General features: G+C 54.7%; 2 protein-coding genes across 3 annotated transcripts; both read right to left on the reverse strand.

The window, feature by feature from the left end:
- Window positions 1-212: 212 nt before the first annotated feature.
- DDX56 (DEAD-box helicase 56) lies at window positions 213-9,758 on the reverse strand. Of its 2 annotated transcripts, none has more exons than XM_059934253.1 (14): window positions 9,680-9,758; window positions 9,429-9,590; window positions 8,677-8,837; window positions 8,361-8,531; window positions 8,157-8,247; window positions 7,333-7,577; window positions 6,949-7,068; window positions 6,325-6,438; window positions 6,133-6,227; window positions 4,924-4,997; window positions 4,707-4,796; window positions 3,903-4,008; window positions 1,362-1,435; window positions 213-946 (listed from the first exon to the last, which is right to left on the reverse strand). In XM_059934253.1, exons 1-14 carry the CDS (start codon window positions 9,737-9,739, stop codon window positions 869-871), a joined length of 1,641 nt encoding a protein of 546 aa, XP_059790236.1. In that variant the 5' UTR covers window positions 9,740-9,758; the 3' UTR covers window positions 213-868. The 2 variants fall into 2 exon arrangements, with proteins under 2 accessions (XP_059790236.1, XP_059790235.1); XM_059934252.1 differs by having other exon boundaries at window positions 6,325-6,441.
- Window positions 9,759-12,996: 3,238 nt separating this feature from the next.
- TMED4 (transmembrane p24 trafficking protein 4) lies at window positions 12,997-15,683 on the reverse strand (the record flags this gene model as incomplete). Its single annotated transcript, XM_059932542.1, has 5 exons — window positions 12,997-14,048; window positions 14,484-14,630; window positions 14,890-15,015; window positions 15,128-15,228; window positions 15,431-15,683. Coding segments are annotated over 5 exons (777 nt in total), but the record flags the coding sequence as incomplete, so codon positions are not given.

Here is a 15,683-nt window from a genome sequence, read left to right on the forward strand (position 1 = left end):
ACGTCATCCAGGAACTTAGACAAACTTTAAATGAATTGGGAATCTCCACTCCAGAGGAACCGCGCCTTGACAAAGTGTAAACCCCACGGATGGGCTTCCCAAGGGTTTACTGATAATGCTACTTGATTGTAAACAATCACCTGGAAATACTGACGACAACATACTACCTTACCTGAACAAGTTTTCCTTTTTGAGTACCAAACCACGTAATGTAACGATAACTTGGACTTTAATGAAAGGAAAATGAGTTTGAACTGAAAGAAAAAACAAAAACAAAAACCGCACCCAGGTGAGCTGCACGGAGCAGAGCAGGGAGCAGTCTGGGGAGGAGACAGCTGTCCCTGGCTGCCTGAGAGAGTGGAAGGCTGAATTCACAACGTACCCACGTCTGGAGAAAGAGCTGTCGTCAGGAAGGACCATCTTCCCGGCAGGCAGGTGAGAAGTCGTTTCCGAGCTTCAGGGAAGGGAGGCTGTCAGCCTGATCCTAGACAGGAAGGCCGGAGCTGCCGGCGGGAGGGCAGGTGTCTCCTGGGCCCGAAGGCACCAGGCTGCAGCATGGCATGGCTGACCTCTTCTGGCCAAGGAGGCACCGTACACAGCAGGCAGAGAGCCAGGCACTGCTTACTGGAAGTGGTTTCTGATTCCCAAGGTTTCCAGGGATGGCCCCTTCCTACAGGCAGGAGGCACAAACCAGGGCAGCTAGGATTTTTATTCTGTTGTTAAAGGCACCATCCTGGCCATGAATCTAGAGGGCCACAGTGCTGCCTGCCCCGAATCCAGCCCATCCGGTGTGGGAATCAAGCTCCCTCCAGGCTGGGAAGCCTGCTCCACACTCTGTGCTCAGCCCCGGGAGAGGCCCCGGACAAGCTTAGGAGGGCGCTGCTGTGGGTCCGCGCTTCTCTTCTCTGTGCCTGAAGCTGCGCAGTGGGTTCTGGGTTTTCACCTTCTGTGGGGGCAAAACGGTAGATTAGCTGTGGCGAGCGGATGTCCGTGTGCGCAAAAGGAGACAGACTCAGAGAAAGGGGGTGCCGTTGCCACCTGGCAAGCCATACAGGCCGTGAGCCAAGGACAGGAGCTGCTGTGGACACCACAGGGGCCCACCTTCTTCCTCCTGCAGCTTGGAGGATGGGGAGGGCAGTGGGGAAAGAACAGCAGGTCCCCCTTTGCTCTTGAAGCTGCCCCGTGGGTGGCCAAGGGAGAGCCCCAGCGCCCACAACTTTGATCAGTGGCCTGGAGTTTGGCGCCAGTCCTCGGGACTTCTCTCCTCCCTCCTGAGGGCAAGGGGCGAGCACATCCTGGCGACAGTGGAACAAGGTGGGAGGGGAGCCCTGCAGCTATCACCGAGGCTCCAGGGGACATACCTTGGCCTTCTTAGAGGAAGGGGGCTTCTTCCGCTTCTTGTGAGGGCGGACGAGGCCCCGAAGAGCAGGAGGAACTGGAAGAGATATCTGGCTCAGCGGCCACTGCCCACCCGTGCGCCAGCTCCCAGCCCCTCTCCGCAGCCAGCGTCCGAGAGCCCGCCAGCTCCACCCTCCAGCTGGCTCCCAGGGTGCTCTCCCCAACTCTGAGCCAGTGCCTGGCACTCCAGTCCACACTTAAAACACCTAAGAACACACGACTGTTATCACACATGCACAGGGCCAGAAGAGCAGCTATCCCCAGGGGTGGGATTCTGGGGACTTTCACTGTCTAAAACACTTCTTTACGGTATTTAAATTTGTCACAGTAAGTATGTAACAGAAAAAAGAAAATGCTGGGACTTCCCTGGTGGTCCAGTGGTTAAGACTCCACTCTCCCAATGCAGGGGGGGCCTGGGTTAGATCCCTGATCAGGGACCTAGTTCCCGTATGCCGCAACTAAGAGCCCACATGCCACAGCTAAAGATCCCATACGCTGCAACTAAAGATCACGCATGCCACACGAAGATCCTGCATGCCACAACTAAGACCCGGTGCAGCCAAATAAGTATTAAAAAAAAAAAAAATGCTGCTGAAACAAAAAACCCTACATGTAATTTCTTCCTATGTGGCCCCTCCTCCCATATCCTTCCTCACCTGTCTGGCGCCACCATCACTGCTCGTGACCTGCTACATGATCCCTGGGCCCTGCTGTCACTCCCACCTGCCCATGGCACAGCACAGGGTCCCATCTGGCCAGGCCACACAGGTCCTGACAGGCCTCTGGGCATCACACCGCCACATCCTCCCACGTCACCTTGACCCCTTTAGGTCACACGCTTTTGGCAATGACTTTGCTCCTTTGTGACAGAGAGGATGGAGTTCTCTCCTGAGGCAGGAGATAGATGGGCCCCAGGTTAGACATTTACAACTAGCCTCCTGTTTACACTTTGAAAATAAAGATAATAATAGGAACGGGATAAGCAGCTGGACTTCGTCTCCTGTGGACACCTCAAGGTAACGGGAATGGCAGGAACAGAGAGGGGTTAAGCCCTGTATAGGTAAAAGATAAGGAGACCACATATTTCTCATTCTTGGGGTTAAGGAGACCTCCCAGACTACGCATGAGCAAAACAGTTCCTCAGGGGAGGGGGCGCTAGACCATAATATGGTCTGCTAACCTCCCAAAAACCCTCGTGCTGGAATCCATCGTGGCTAAAAGATGCACGTGCACATCTGGCAGGGCCCTCAGTCAGACCAGATATGGACTTGGAGCCAGATAAAGCAAGATGACTGGCCAGATGAAAACTGGAAAACTGCCTCCATGTAAGTGATTTAAACCACCCCAAAAGCTCACGGCTGGCCTGTGCTCTCTCTCTCTCTCTCTCTCTCTGAGCCCACCCATGCTTTCTCTGCACCTATCTTCCCTCCTAATAAAACTTTACTTACCTCACTACTTTTTGCTGAATTTTAAAGAATTGCTGAATTCCTTCTTCAAAGCAGACAAAAGCCAGGGCCCTGCTCCTAGGCACTACTAGTCTCTGGCGGTCTAGGGGCTAGGATACGCCGCTCTCACCACCACGGTCCGAGTTCGATTCCCGCTCAGGGAACTGAGATCCCACCTCAGGCTGCCACACGCTGCAGCCACCTCACAGCTACCCGAGAGCGCGCCCACCCCTTCTCCCCGCTCCCTTCTCACTCCGCAGACCAGGACCCCGGCTGGTGTCCCCACCAGCTCACTGTCCTGGGGGAACCTGGTATTTTCCCGTATCTCCTGGATCCTTCCCTTCCACTCGCTGGGGCCTCTCCTGCCACACCTGCCAGTTTATGCCAATCCAGGGGGGTGCTGGGGAAGGGGGCCTGCACTCACCACTCTTCTTCCTTAAGCCACTTTAAGCACCTTCAGCACAGAAGTCACACATACCCGTTACCAAAGACACACGGGACGTCGTTACCCAGGTGTAAATGGAGCCAGGCCCCTGAACACCTCAGCTGGGCTTTGGCCTCCTCTACATCATAGAAACCATCTCAGGGTCCGTTCTTGTCCTCACAGCTGCAACCCAGACATCCCTTGTCCCCACAAGGTCTGTTCTCTGTCCCCTCCGCCAACTGCTCCAGAGACTCCAGCCACCCCACCCCCGGCTTGGCCCGGTCACTAATCCCGAGTCTTCTCCAGCACAAGCAGCACTGCCTCTTACCTGCGACCCCCCCGCACCTGGTCACTCCCTTCCACGCCCAGGCGGCTGCTTGGCCAGGTACTGGCTCGCTCTTTCACTGGGCCAGGCTCTGGGGCGAAAACCCCTGGCCTTGAATGCCCGGTTTCCTGTCTCCCCAACAGAGAGAGCAATGCCTACCCAGGAGGCTGTGCGGATGAGTTCGAGCAAGTGAACAGAGGTGCGTTTGTGTCTGTGTACGTGCTTGCTGCCCAGTCCCCGTGGTCCTGTGTCAGCCCAGTGCACGGCAGCTGAGGGACAAACGCCCACCCCGTCCCCCAGCCCTGCTCACCCAGGTAGTCAGGGACGTGGCCCAGGTGAGGCTTCACCACAGCGGGGTGCAAGGGTAGGTCGTGCCGCAGCAGCTGGAGATCCCTGGGGTTGTCTTCAAAGTACGTCTGGCGGGGGAGAGAAGCGGGCACTGCAGCGTCAGTCCTCCTTTTGCAATTTCACAGGGGAGTTTCTGAACAGGTAATCGGTCTTTCAGAATTTCAAGGGCTAAGGTTTCACACCGCCTTCATCTGTGGCCACCTGGTCCCCCTCCAGAGCCAGCTCCTGATCTGGTTTCTCATCTCCCCTCAAGTACTCTGCACACGTGGGAAGGCATGTGTCCCCATTCCCACTCCCCTTTCTGTGGGGAGGCCATGAGGCTGCCGCACCCTCCTCACTGATCATCACCCCACGGGCCGTCCCACACTGACACACAAGCAGCCGCCTCTTCCTTTCCTGTGTAACACGCACCGCGTGGATGCACCCGCCTTGGCTTCCTGCGTCTCTGTGGAGGACTCCCGGGTGTCTCCACCTGGGGAATCATGACGAACGCGGGCACACGTGTGACTGTGCACGTCAAGAGAATAAGCTCCAGGAGCTGTGATTCTGATGGACACGGCCACTGTCCACCACAGAGGCCAGGCTGATTCACCTCCCAACAGGACAGCTGGCGTCCTTCACCCACTCTTGGCCTGTTTCCTCCCCACCGACCTACTGAAGGCGCAGCTAGCTGTCCAGTCCACTGCCTCTCACGCTCATAGCTGGGCCAGCCTCCTGGAAGGGCGATGCCCTGAAGCCCCGCCCCGCCCTCCCCAGGGCCCCTCACCTTGAGCTTCTCGGAGTGCAGAAGCTCCTCCTTGATCTCCTTCAGCCTCGCCTCGCGGATGGCCTGTTTAGTCACTGAGCGCATGGCGTCCTGGGGGCAGACACCAAAGGTCAAGACGGCGGGGCTGCGAGCCAGCCCTCGTGCCGGGGTGCTCAGCAGCAAGGGCCTGACGCTGGGTCCTAGAGAAGCCCCAGTACTCCCCGGGGGCCCCGCTCACCCTGCAGCGGTAGCGGAAGCCCTCGATCTCCTCCATGCGGAACTGGTAGGGAAGCAGGACGGGGGCTCCGTTCCCTGTGGAGGAGACGGCAGTGAGGCTCCCCGGGCTGAAGGCTCCGGCTGCGGTCTAGTGGGGGCCTACCGCTGAGAGCCTCGCACACCCACACCCACGCCCTGGGGCGAGGCAGCCGGGGAACCAGCCCACTCCTTCCCCGCAGCGCACACGTGCGCCAGAAAACCTGGGTCTCACGGACAGTTCACGACAGGCGACCCGCTCTGCTGTGGCCAGGGCGGCGTGCTGTCCCCACGTCCTGGGTTCCTGTCACGTCTCTCAGCCTCAGGACCTGCCCCCCCGCCCACTCTCCTCCTCCAAGGCTACTCCAGCCCCAAGGTCCCCGTGATGACAGCCGCGGAGCACTAAGGAGCACCAGCCCTTTCACTCAGACGCTGGTCTGTCATAGTAGCGTACTGGGTCACTCAATGTTTACGACAAAAGAAGATGGGGCGGGGGGGCGCGGGGGGGTTTGGCGGTGCAGCAGGGGCGTCACCCATTTCAGGTAAGGAAACCAGGGCACAGAGAAGCAAGGCCCAGAGTCGTCCCTCGATCCCCCGTCAAGCGGTGCCCCAGGCCACCTTCTACACAAGGCCAGGGCTCAATGCCAGGCGGTGAGCATGTCCTTTCTCGGCCCGTGTGGCGAGCAGCAGTGAGGCCCCACAAGAAGCCAGGCTGGACCCTCCCCCATAACCTGCTGGACGGTGGAGCAGCCCTGCCCAGCCCCGGCTAGCGCGCTCTTCCTGCAGCCTGGAACGCTGCCCGGCTGCCCCGCTACAGCAGGACCTCCCGAAGGCGCCAGCGCAGAAACCCCCCAGCAGCCCCCTCTCCCAGGGTCTTCTCTAAGATGCCACCAGTCCCACCCTGTCTGCCAAACCTCTTCCCTTGGCCCTTCTGCCCCATGAGGCAGAGAATAAACATGACTTTGGCCAATTACATGACGGCTCTGGACCTCAGCTGGCTTGACTGTGGAGGGGGACAGCGCCTGCCACCCAGGGAAGGGCAAGTACAGGCGGACGGACATGGCGCACAGCGTGGCCAAGTGTGCGGGGGGCTGCTGCTCGTGCCGGCGTCCCTGCTGCCATCACCACCACCGGGTCTGCGGTGTCATGGCAGAAGTCTGGCCCTGGCGCAGGCCAGTGAGAGCTGGGCTCTTACCTCCGCTGAGAAGCTCCTCGATCTTGCCCAGATGGGACTGCTCCGTGGGCAGCACGAAGGTCAAGACTATGCCTGGGTTGTTGGCACGTGCTGTCCTGCAAGGAGAGACGGCCCAGCCCGTGTCTCTGGCTATGTGTCCTACAGTGTGCCCTCCATCCAGGTGCCCAGCCTGCCACGCCCCAGTTCTCCTACCTGCCGGCCCGATGTATGTAGGCCTCGGGGGTGGGGGGAAGATCAAAGTTGAGCACAGCACACACGTGGTGGAAGTCTATGCCGCGGGCCACACCAGCCTCCGGATCAGCGGCCCTGCTGGAAAACGCCCCAACCTCAGACAGACCCCTCCTCTCCTCCAAGAACACGTTCTCAAGCTTATTTAATCAGCAAAATCTCTACACAAAGCCTTGTATGGAACTACCGGACCCTGACACGTGTAAGACTCTTAAGCATCAGAACTGGAACAGGAACTAGGGTAGTGGGGGCAGCCAAACCGGGCTCTGACCTCAGCTCTGGGGCAACACTGCCCACAGGCAATCTGAGAACAATTCCAAGCCAGCCAACCCGTTAGGCAGACAGAGACTGGGGACTCCTCTTTCCCCCGAAGAAAGATCCTTCCCAAAAGTCACAGCCACTGGAGGCTGGGCCGCCTCCCCTCACAGGATGATGGCGCGCCAACAAACCAGGCAGTCTGGCCCTTCATGCTGCCCACGGAGCACGTGTGTTGGCCCTTCAGTCCCTTCCCCCACACTCACAGTCTTCTGAAAGGCTGAAAAGCGGGTCTCCCTGGGGAGGGCTAGGAGGAGAGAAGCGTGCGCTCACCTGTTCCGCTTGGGTCCTTTGCCCCGATGCTTGCCCTTGACCGGAGGCCCCAGAACTTCAGCATCTGTTGCTATGACGCAGTCATATAAGCCTTGGTTGAACTGTGAGATGATGTGGCACCTGTGGCCCGAGAGCAGACGGAAGTGAGCCCCAAGAGCAGGCTGGAGGTCCCTCTCCCGCCCCCTGCTTGGTCAAAACGGTCACCCTTTCTGACTCTTCCCTCTTCTTCAACTCTTCCCCGACTTAATCTCTGTGCCTCAACCTCCTCAAATGAGGATGGAATTACAGTAGGTACCGCAGAGTTGTGACAGATAAAGTCAGCGAGGATCAGTCAAGCCCAGAGCCTGAGCACTATCTTCAACCAACACACGGGAGATGACACACCTGGAGCGCAGTGGGAGCTCTCCATTGAGCACACAGGCGGGGATGCTGAACTGCTCCAGGAACAGGCGCAGCCGGTAACTCCGCTCCATTGTGTTGACGAAGAGCAGAGACTTTCCCCGGATCAATGACAGCTTGAGCAGGGCATACAGCAACAGAAATTTGTCTTCCTCAGTCTCACAGACCACCTGAAACTGCTGTAACTGGTCTGGCCCTGGCAGCTGGGACTCCTGTAACTTGAGGGTAACCTAGGGGAGGACAGGCCTGTGGTCAGGAAAGAAAAGAAGACAGAAATGCTACTGCAAGCCACTGGCTCACAAACCACAGCACAAATGTGTTAGTGCAGGGCACCCTGGGTCCCCTCCAACTGTGTAACGTAAGAATTCAAAGCACGCTAACCGTTGTAGTGTACAGAGAACATAAAACTACACACAAACATTTGGGGCACAGAACAAAGAGAAATACACTATAAGTTACTGTAGTGAGGAGAGAACCCCTAGAGCAGCAACCTTTCTAAAGAGTAAAGTTCACATAAGGTGAGAACTTTAGCCCTGCTGCTCAAAGTAGCCTTTGTGCCCCGTGGGGGTCCCTTTTCAGGCTTTAGGCAAAGCATGGTTTGAAGCCCCCAGCAGACATCTGGAACTACATCGTGATTTTAGGTTGGGGGATAGGGGGATGGTTTACAACTAACAGCTTCTAGTACATCAGAACCAGGAATGCTAAACCAATAATTTCCCACCCAAATAACAAAGGGTTCCTTTGAGAAGGGAGAAGCAAGTCCTTGAGTATCATGTCAACGCCTCCAGATGCTTCCACGGGGCCCTTACCGGGTTATGCAGTACCAGCTCCTTGAGTGCTTGTACATCCTCATTAAAAGTAGCCGACATCAGAAAAGCCTGGTAAATCCGGGGCAAGTGACTAAAATGAAACGGAGCCCCATCAGACACCAGCTCCAAAGCCTCTAACTGTGGCAGAGGAACTGGCCCCCTCGCTCTAGGTCCTAGTGTCTATTCACAACCCCTTTTCCTTACCAGAGAAGACTCTTGAGTTCCTCCTCAAAGCCAAAGGAGAAAAGAAGATCAGCCTCATCGACCACCAGCAGCTCCAGGGAGTCTTGCAGTTTCAAGTTGTCTTGTTGCAAGTGGTTTAATATGCGGGATGGGGTCCCCACCACTACATCGGGCTTCTCCATCAGCACAGCTCTGCAGGTGGGCAACACCTCAGTGTTGGGGAGAGGGTAGCAGCTGGGACCTCACCCTGGATTAGCCCTCTTTCTTGCTGCACACAAGCCCAAACCCACATCCCAGTGCAAACTCATTCCCCTACAGCCCTGTTGCTTTCACCCACCTCTGAGAGGCTGAGTCTTCAGCGGCTGAGACATTGGCCACCTGGATGTCTCGAGCACAGTAGGCAGCCAGCTGCTGAATCATGGACTGGGCCTGCCGTGCCAGTTCCTTGGTCGGCACAAGGACAAGGGCTCTCACAGCTTGCTCTACCGCAGGGCCTGTCTGCAAGAGACGAATTAAAGACTTCAGCCAGTCGGTTCACATCATCACTGCCACTGCATGCTTTTCTCTACCTCTTCCAGACAATCTGACCCAACTGCTGTGACTTCCTCACGACAATCCAGTTGTGTTCTGGTCAACCCTTCACTTACTTTACCCACCTCAGAATGTAGATAGAAGACTCTTTTCCCAGGCACTGACCTCAAAAAGGATAACTTACTTTATGGTTACAAAGTTACTTAAAATGTACCAGTTGTGACATTGGCTTTTCACAATAATCCTACAGATGGGAGGAGAAAATGTGCCTACTTTTTATAGTATAAACAAGAAAAAGCGATTTACTCAAGACTACACAAAGAATGGTGGTCGCAGGGCCCGGACTTAGAACCCAAGTAACCTGAATCCCAGCCCAGAGCGTTTTACCACAAAACCAACAGGTTCTCTCAGACCACGCTTCACGGGTAAGAGGTCAGAAGAAAACCCGGTTCTTGGGCAAGACTTGGGGGCGTGCGGGTGGCGGGCACAGCTTTCCAAGAGGGCACAACGCCACTCAGACGCCTGCGGCTCCCTTCCCCGGCCCCTCCCCCGACTCACCGCCTTCTTGTGGAGCAACAGCTGCAGCATCGGAATGGCATAAGCGGCGGTCTTCCCTGAACCCGTGCGGGCCCGAGCCAGGAGGTCCTTCCCCTCCAGGGCCAGTGGGATGGCCTTTTCCTGGATCAGCGTGGGTCGCGACCAGCCCAGGTCGGTGACGGCCTAGAGGAGACAAGGGACGGCTCAGGCGGCGCGCTGCCCTGCCGCCGCCCCTCTCCACGTCGGCCCGGCTCCTCAGCCCTCCCCGGTACCTGTAAGAGCCGGTGGTCCAGGCCCATGTGTTCGAAGCCCAACGCTTCTGGATCCTCCATGCTGCTGCTCTGTAATGACAGCGCGCACGCGCGACAGGAAGAGCACGCAATGACGCGTGGGCTGGTCAAAGCAGCAACCAATCAGCTTCAAAGGAGTCAGCACCTCCCGGAAGCCATGGCTTCTGGTGTTCCCCGGGGTTCTGCGGCTGCGGTGGCTAGTGCGGCCCGTGGTCTCGGGGAGAGGCGGCGGGGGGCTGGGAGCGGGGACCCCGGGCGGGGACCCCCCCTCAGGTCCTCGCCAGTTCCCTGACATGACCTCCAAATGGCGTGCTAGGTTAAGGTTACCAGCGGCAGGGGCAGCCTCGCCCTAGCAGTAATGCCAGCATTAGTTATATTGACAAAGACATCAATGTTTAAAGTGCTCGTCTGTATACTACCTAGGAACAGGCAAGCTACGGTGGTAGCTTACCACGTTTGGGAAACACTGGTGAGTCCTACGCCCTTTCCTACCATTATGCATCTGGAGGATCTCTGTCAGGTTTATGTGTAAGCACTAATTGCTCTGCCACCTACTATGCTCAGGAAAAGTGCACCAGCTTATGTGTTCCAGGGCTGTTTGCCTGTAGCAGTGGTGGGAACCGTGGGAATCTGTAACGGGGCAATGGCTTTGAGAGTAGAAAGCAAGTGACGCTGGGTGTACCAGGATATAACAGAGGTCACCGAGGCTGGGCTAAGGTTCAGGGCTGCAGGCAGTCCACAGGACAGGCTATAGCAATTGGATTGTACAAGGATGAAGGTTGGAAGAATGAGTGGCATGAGAAACAAAAAGGTAGGTTGCTCTGGGGTTCCCAAACCTAGCAGCCCATGTTGCCTGCACAGCTTGGTTAAAAATAAGAATTCTTGGGAGTTCCCTGGTGGCCTAGTGGTTAGGATTCCGGGTTTTCACTGTGGTGGCCCAGGTTCAATTCCTGTTTGCAGGAACTGAGATCCCACAAGTGGTGCAGCGCAGCCAAAAAAAAAAAAAAGGATTCTTAGTCCCCACCTGTATTAGTTTCCTATTGCTGCTGTAACAAATTACCATAAACTTAGTGGCTTAACACAAACTTATTATCTTATGGTTCTGTAGATCAGAAGTCTGACGAGGCGTCACTAGGCTGAAATTACAATGTTGGCAGGGCTGCATTCCCTTCTGGAGGCTCTAGAGGAATAATCCCTTTTTTGCCTTTCCCACCTTGGCTTGGGGCCCCCTTCCTCTATCTTCAAAGCTGTTAATGGAGGGTTGGGTCCTCACCTCGCATCACTGCAACTTTCTTTTGCCTCCCTCTTCCATTTTTAAAGAACCTTTGTTATGACATTGGGCCCACCCCAATAATCCAGGATAATCGCCCTATTTTAGAAGCAGATGACAGCAACCTTAATTCCTCTTTGCCATGTTTGGTAACATGGTCACAGGTTTCAGGAATTAGTACATCTAACTGGACATCTTTGGGAGGCTATTATTCTGCCTACCACACCACCCCAAACATAAACCTACTTAATCAGCTGGACCTGAGTGTTGCCCAGGAATCTATATTGATGAGTTTCTCAGATGACCGTATGAATCTACTCTGACATGGACCCAGCATGAGAGCCAGAGGTTAGGCTCTGGCTGTTGTTAGGGTGAGAACTGAGAGCAATTCATGCACCACAGGTAAAGTGGGGCTGGGACCAAAAGATGGAGATGGGGACTGGGCCAGGGATGATGGGATGAGTAGAATGGCTCCTACGCCCCACCCGCTTTTTGTGGTAAGGAGGTAGAAGGCTGTTTGATAAGGGTGTTATATAACCTAAGAAAGCAAGACTTTCAGAATGGAATCAAGGTAGTATTGAGGGGGAAAAAAATCACCAGAATTCCTTGGATGTAGCCGAACTTTCAAAAACATTTTCCTAGGCCATAATGTGTCTGAATACCACACACCAGTATGGAAATCCTTCTTTTCCCCATAGCCACCACCTGTTAGCCTGTCCTCTGGCAATCGAGATTCCAAGTGCCCATCAGTGTAAAGGTGTGCTATACTCCCACCTTTGTCCTCACTCCACTCCCCTTCCTATCAAAAAATTCACAGGAGGAGAAACTGAGGACACACTGATGTGTCAGCATAATTGAGATGCACAGCTGGACAGGCTGTTGAAGGCCACCCCAGCACTGTGTAGTTCCCTGTATTCCCACAGTCCAGGCTCCAGTGTCTGATTTGCTGGCTAGATTCCTAGTGTCAGCCACAGAGCAGAAATGTGTTCCCTTCCTGACACATCCCATGCTCCCCAAGAGGCTCAGGCCAGAGGTCCACACGCTGACTAGTTCCAAGGCTACCTGATTTTCCCTGTGTTAATTCTAACATGAAGACAATTAAGAACTATTTTAAATATCCAGAGAATTTTGGAAGAGTCATTTATGGCATTTCACCTCACTGGACCGTTAACGTGGCCATCCAGAATTAGAATTTTTAAAATATCTACAAAAATATTAAATGACAAAGCCTATAAAACTAAATTGCATATACTTTTATAAGTAAAGGTAGGTACACACATGGAATAGTATAGAACGTAAAGAGAAAAACAAGGGCTTCCCTGGTGGCGCAGTGGTTGAGAATCTGCCTGCCAATGCAGGGGACACGGGTTCGAGTCCTGGTCTGGGAAGATCCCACATGCCGCGGAACAACTGGGCCCATGAGCCACAATTACTGGGCCTGCGCGTCTGGAGCCTGTGCTCCGCAACAAGAGAGGCCGCGATAGTGAGAGGCCCGCGCACCGTGATGAAGAGTGGCCCCCGCTCGCCGCAACTAGAGAAAGCCCTCGCACAGAAACGAAGACCCAACACAGCCATAAATAAATAAATTAAAAAAAAAAAAAAGAAGGGCAGAATTTAGTTTTTGTACATCAGATAAATAATGTATTTTAAGTAAATAAAACCATGAAATAAAACGTCAAGAATGGGCAACTAAGGGCATTAAGCTTTATACAGCAGAAGGGCATGAGGGAAGTACACTAAGATGTGTTTAAATTTATGATTCCAGGGAGCTAAGAAACGGGTACGTAATCTCCTCACAGTATTCCCTGCTGACAGGTCTACCTGGTTGACCTCTGTGAATGGCCGAGCCACCACCCTGTCCGTTCCCACAACCCCGAGTCTCCAGTCAGGCCAGGCTCTAGCACCACAAGCCCACATGCTGAAATCCACTCCGGGTCAGCCGCAGAGGCACCCAGACCAAGAGCCTTTCCTCCATTTCCCTTTGTGCCTCCCCTCTGCCCACAGCCTCTTATTTCATTTCAAACACAGCTACTACAACACGCTTTATTTCACTGGAAAAATCTGTATAAAGAACCAAATCTGGTTCCCACGAAGAAAACATTTACCACAGCTTAAATAAAGGTTAAGGGAAATGGAAGGGTAAGAGTGCCCTGCCTTGTGCTAGCTCTGTCACTGCCTCAGTCTGAACTCAGGCCCTGTGTGATGGAAATCACAGGTGTCCCAGAGAATTCTCTGCCTGGCCCTCTTATTAGGCCTTGAGAGCAGCTGTGATGTCTGCTTTCTGGCCCTAAGAGCTGAAATCCTGAGAGCTGCCATGGTAGGTAGTTATCAAGAATGCATGGATAAACAATGCAGAAGGGACTGCATTGGTGTTTTTAGCTAGTCACACAAAGGCAGTAACACTTCAACTAGGAAGGAAAATATATAATTTTATCAAAAAATAGTTCTAATATATAGAAAAACATTTCAATCCTCTGGGGCCTTTGCCCCTTATTTACATTCACGAAGCCACTGAGTGAACCCAGGACTGACAGGGGAGCAGTGAGGTGGGGCCTCCTCGGTGGGGCATTTTGGTCGCCTACTTTCTAAGCAGACGAAGAGAGAGGTTAAAGCAATAGGAGAGACATTTGCTCATTTTGTGACAGGATGGAGAGGAATCACTAGTGGCGAAAGAAGCAAGACTTAGCCCTGGGTCAGTTCTGACTCCCCACAAACCCCAAGACAGATCTTTGAAAGCTTGGACCAATGTCCTGTGTCCTTGAGAACCAGTGTTAACAAGTGGCTGATCTGAATGCTTTGTTGCCATGGAACCAATGTGGCTTATATTCTTTTTTTCACTGTTTTTTCCCTCAAAGTCCATATGGATAAGGTATTGGGTGGGGAGAGTACCAAACAACTGAGGTGACAGGAAAGGGTCATATGGAGAGGGCACTACACCAGCTTCTTGGCCTCAAAGAAGCTCTTGAGGTGACGCATCTGCCAGATGCCAGTGAGGATGAGGATGACGGTCTGAGCGATGGACCACCACAGGACTCTCTGGTTGGTGCTCTCACTGATCAGACGGAAGCGCTCTTCACGATACTGCGTAGGACAATGGACGCAGGATTAAATGTGCAGGAGAGGCAGTCCCAGCATTTGCGAGGCCCCTCCCTCCTGTGCGACGACTCAACTGTGGGACCAAACGCCTTTTGAAATACCGCCTCTGATTCCCCTGGAAGGGCCCCCAAGGAAGTGACACGCTGCCCCTCCACAAGCATCTCTGCTAGGACAGAAATCATGCTCTTACCATTTCAGCAAGATCCCAATGTAAAGAGGTAGGCAATGACTATTGCTAGAGTGTGAACTGTCCTCTCTACCCTTTATTCTACGGAGCTGAAAAACGGCTGATAGCCCTCTCCGTTCCAGTCTTTGAACAGCTGATCTCCCAAGCAGGGAAGGCCCCAGGCAGAAAGTTCCAGTAAGTGTAGTGGGTATAAAGGTCAACTGCCATGTCCAAGTACAGTGACATGCCCTTACCCTTTGGTAATCCTGCTCCTTCTGGATCTGTTCCACCTGATCCAGCAACTGGCGGGCTCGGAGCTGCAGCTCCGTCAGTTTATCCTTGGCAGCAATCTCGGGGTAGTTGTTGGCATGCTCCCCGACCTGGATGTCTAGGTGCACACGCTAGGAGGAAACAGGGTTGGACCCCAAAGTCGTAAGGTCAGAGACACTCTGAGGTTATGGTGTCTAAGTGGTGGGACCTCCGATGGTCTGTTCCAGGCTATGGAACCCACTCTTGTCCCTGGCTGTGGGACAGAAGGGCAACGTCTATTTCTTGCTTGTGACTGTGCCACAAAGTGTTACAAATGATAAGAATAATAAATCAAAATTTTGTAACCAAGTGAGAGATTCTGAGCTATGGCCAAAGAGAAAATACTCTTACCAGTCTGCCGCCAGCAAAGAGAGCCATCCTGGTAGAGTTGGAGTGCAGGCAGATCTGATGGTCACCAGGAGTGTGGGAAGTGAAGGTGAAGCGGCCCTCTGAGCCGTACTGCCGGGACAGCACCACCTGCAGCACAGAAGTCAGTGAAAGCCCCCGCCTCTACTCTGACCTCTCCAAGTGCAAGTTCATGTCTTCTGAGCCCTGTCCACCCCAAGAGCTCTAGTGAAGGTGGCCTTACCTTGCCTTCAGGGTCCTTCACCTCCACATGCATGCCCAGGCCGGGGGTCGAGGGTAGGAAGATCTCCTTCTGCTTATCCCACATTTGGGTGCGGTAGTTCCCTGCGGAGCAGACAGAGCCGTCACAACCTACCTAGTCCGTCTGGCTCCCACACTCCGCGGGGCGCCGCGGTTCCCAGGACGCCGGGCAGGGGGCACTGCTCCCCCGGCCACGGTCCGGCATCCACAGCGCGCCGCTAGGAGCGGGGAGCCCGACCGCGTCGGGAGGACACGCAGGGCCCTGTCCACCCTCGCCCCGCCTGACCGATGACCATGGTCTCGTCGGGGATTTCCTCGATGAAGCAGCGCTTTTCGGTCTCGCCGATGTGGAAATAGAGCCCTCGGACGCCCGCCGCGCACAGCGCGATGAGCAACAGCGCCAGCAACCCCATTGCCCGCCGACGCCCAGCCCAGACACCTGCCAACGCGCGCCCCTCCGCCCAGTGCGCATGCGCGCACCTGCGCCCAGCTCTCAAACGACGCAGCAAGACCCGGCGCAGAATACGCGTGCGCGGTGC

The sequence above is a fragment of the Balaenoptera ricei genome, chromosome 9 (assembly GCF_028023285.1).
Source record: "Balaenoptera ricei isolate mBalRic1 chromosome 9, mBalRic1.hap2, whole genome shotgun sequence".
Taxonomy (NCBI): domain Eukaryota; kingdom Metazoa; phylum Chordata; class Mammalia; order Artiodactyla; family Balaenopteridae; genus Balaenoptera; species Balaenoptera ricei.

Bases quoted from the DNA above. Each gene is read 5' to 3' on its own strand.
- DDX56 (XM_059934252.1), bottom strand. From the start codon at position 9,739: ATGGAGGATCCAGAAGCGTTGGGCTTCGAACACATGGGCCTGGACCAC. The intron at 8,248-8,360 runs GTAAGGAAAAGG...GTTTCATTTTAG, and splicing joins GAACTCAAGAGTCTTCTCTG to TCACTTGCCCCGGATTTACC. The intron at 6,228-6,324 runs GTAGGAGAACTG...CTCTCCTTGCAG, and splicing joins TACATACATCGGGCCGGCAG to GACAGCACGTGCCAACAACC.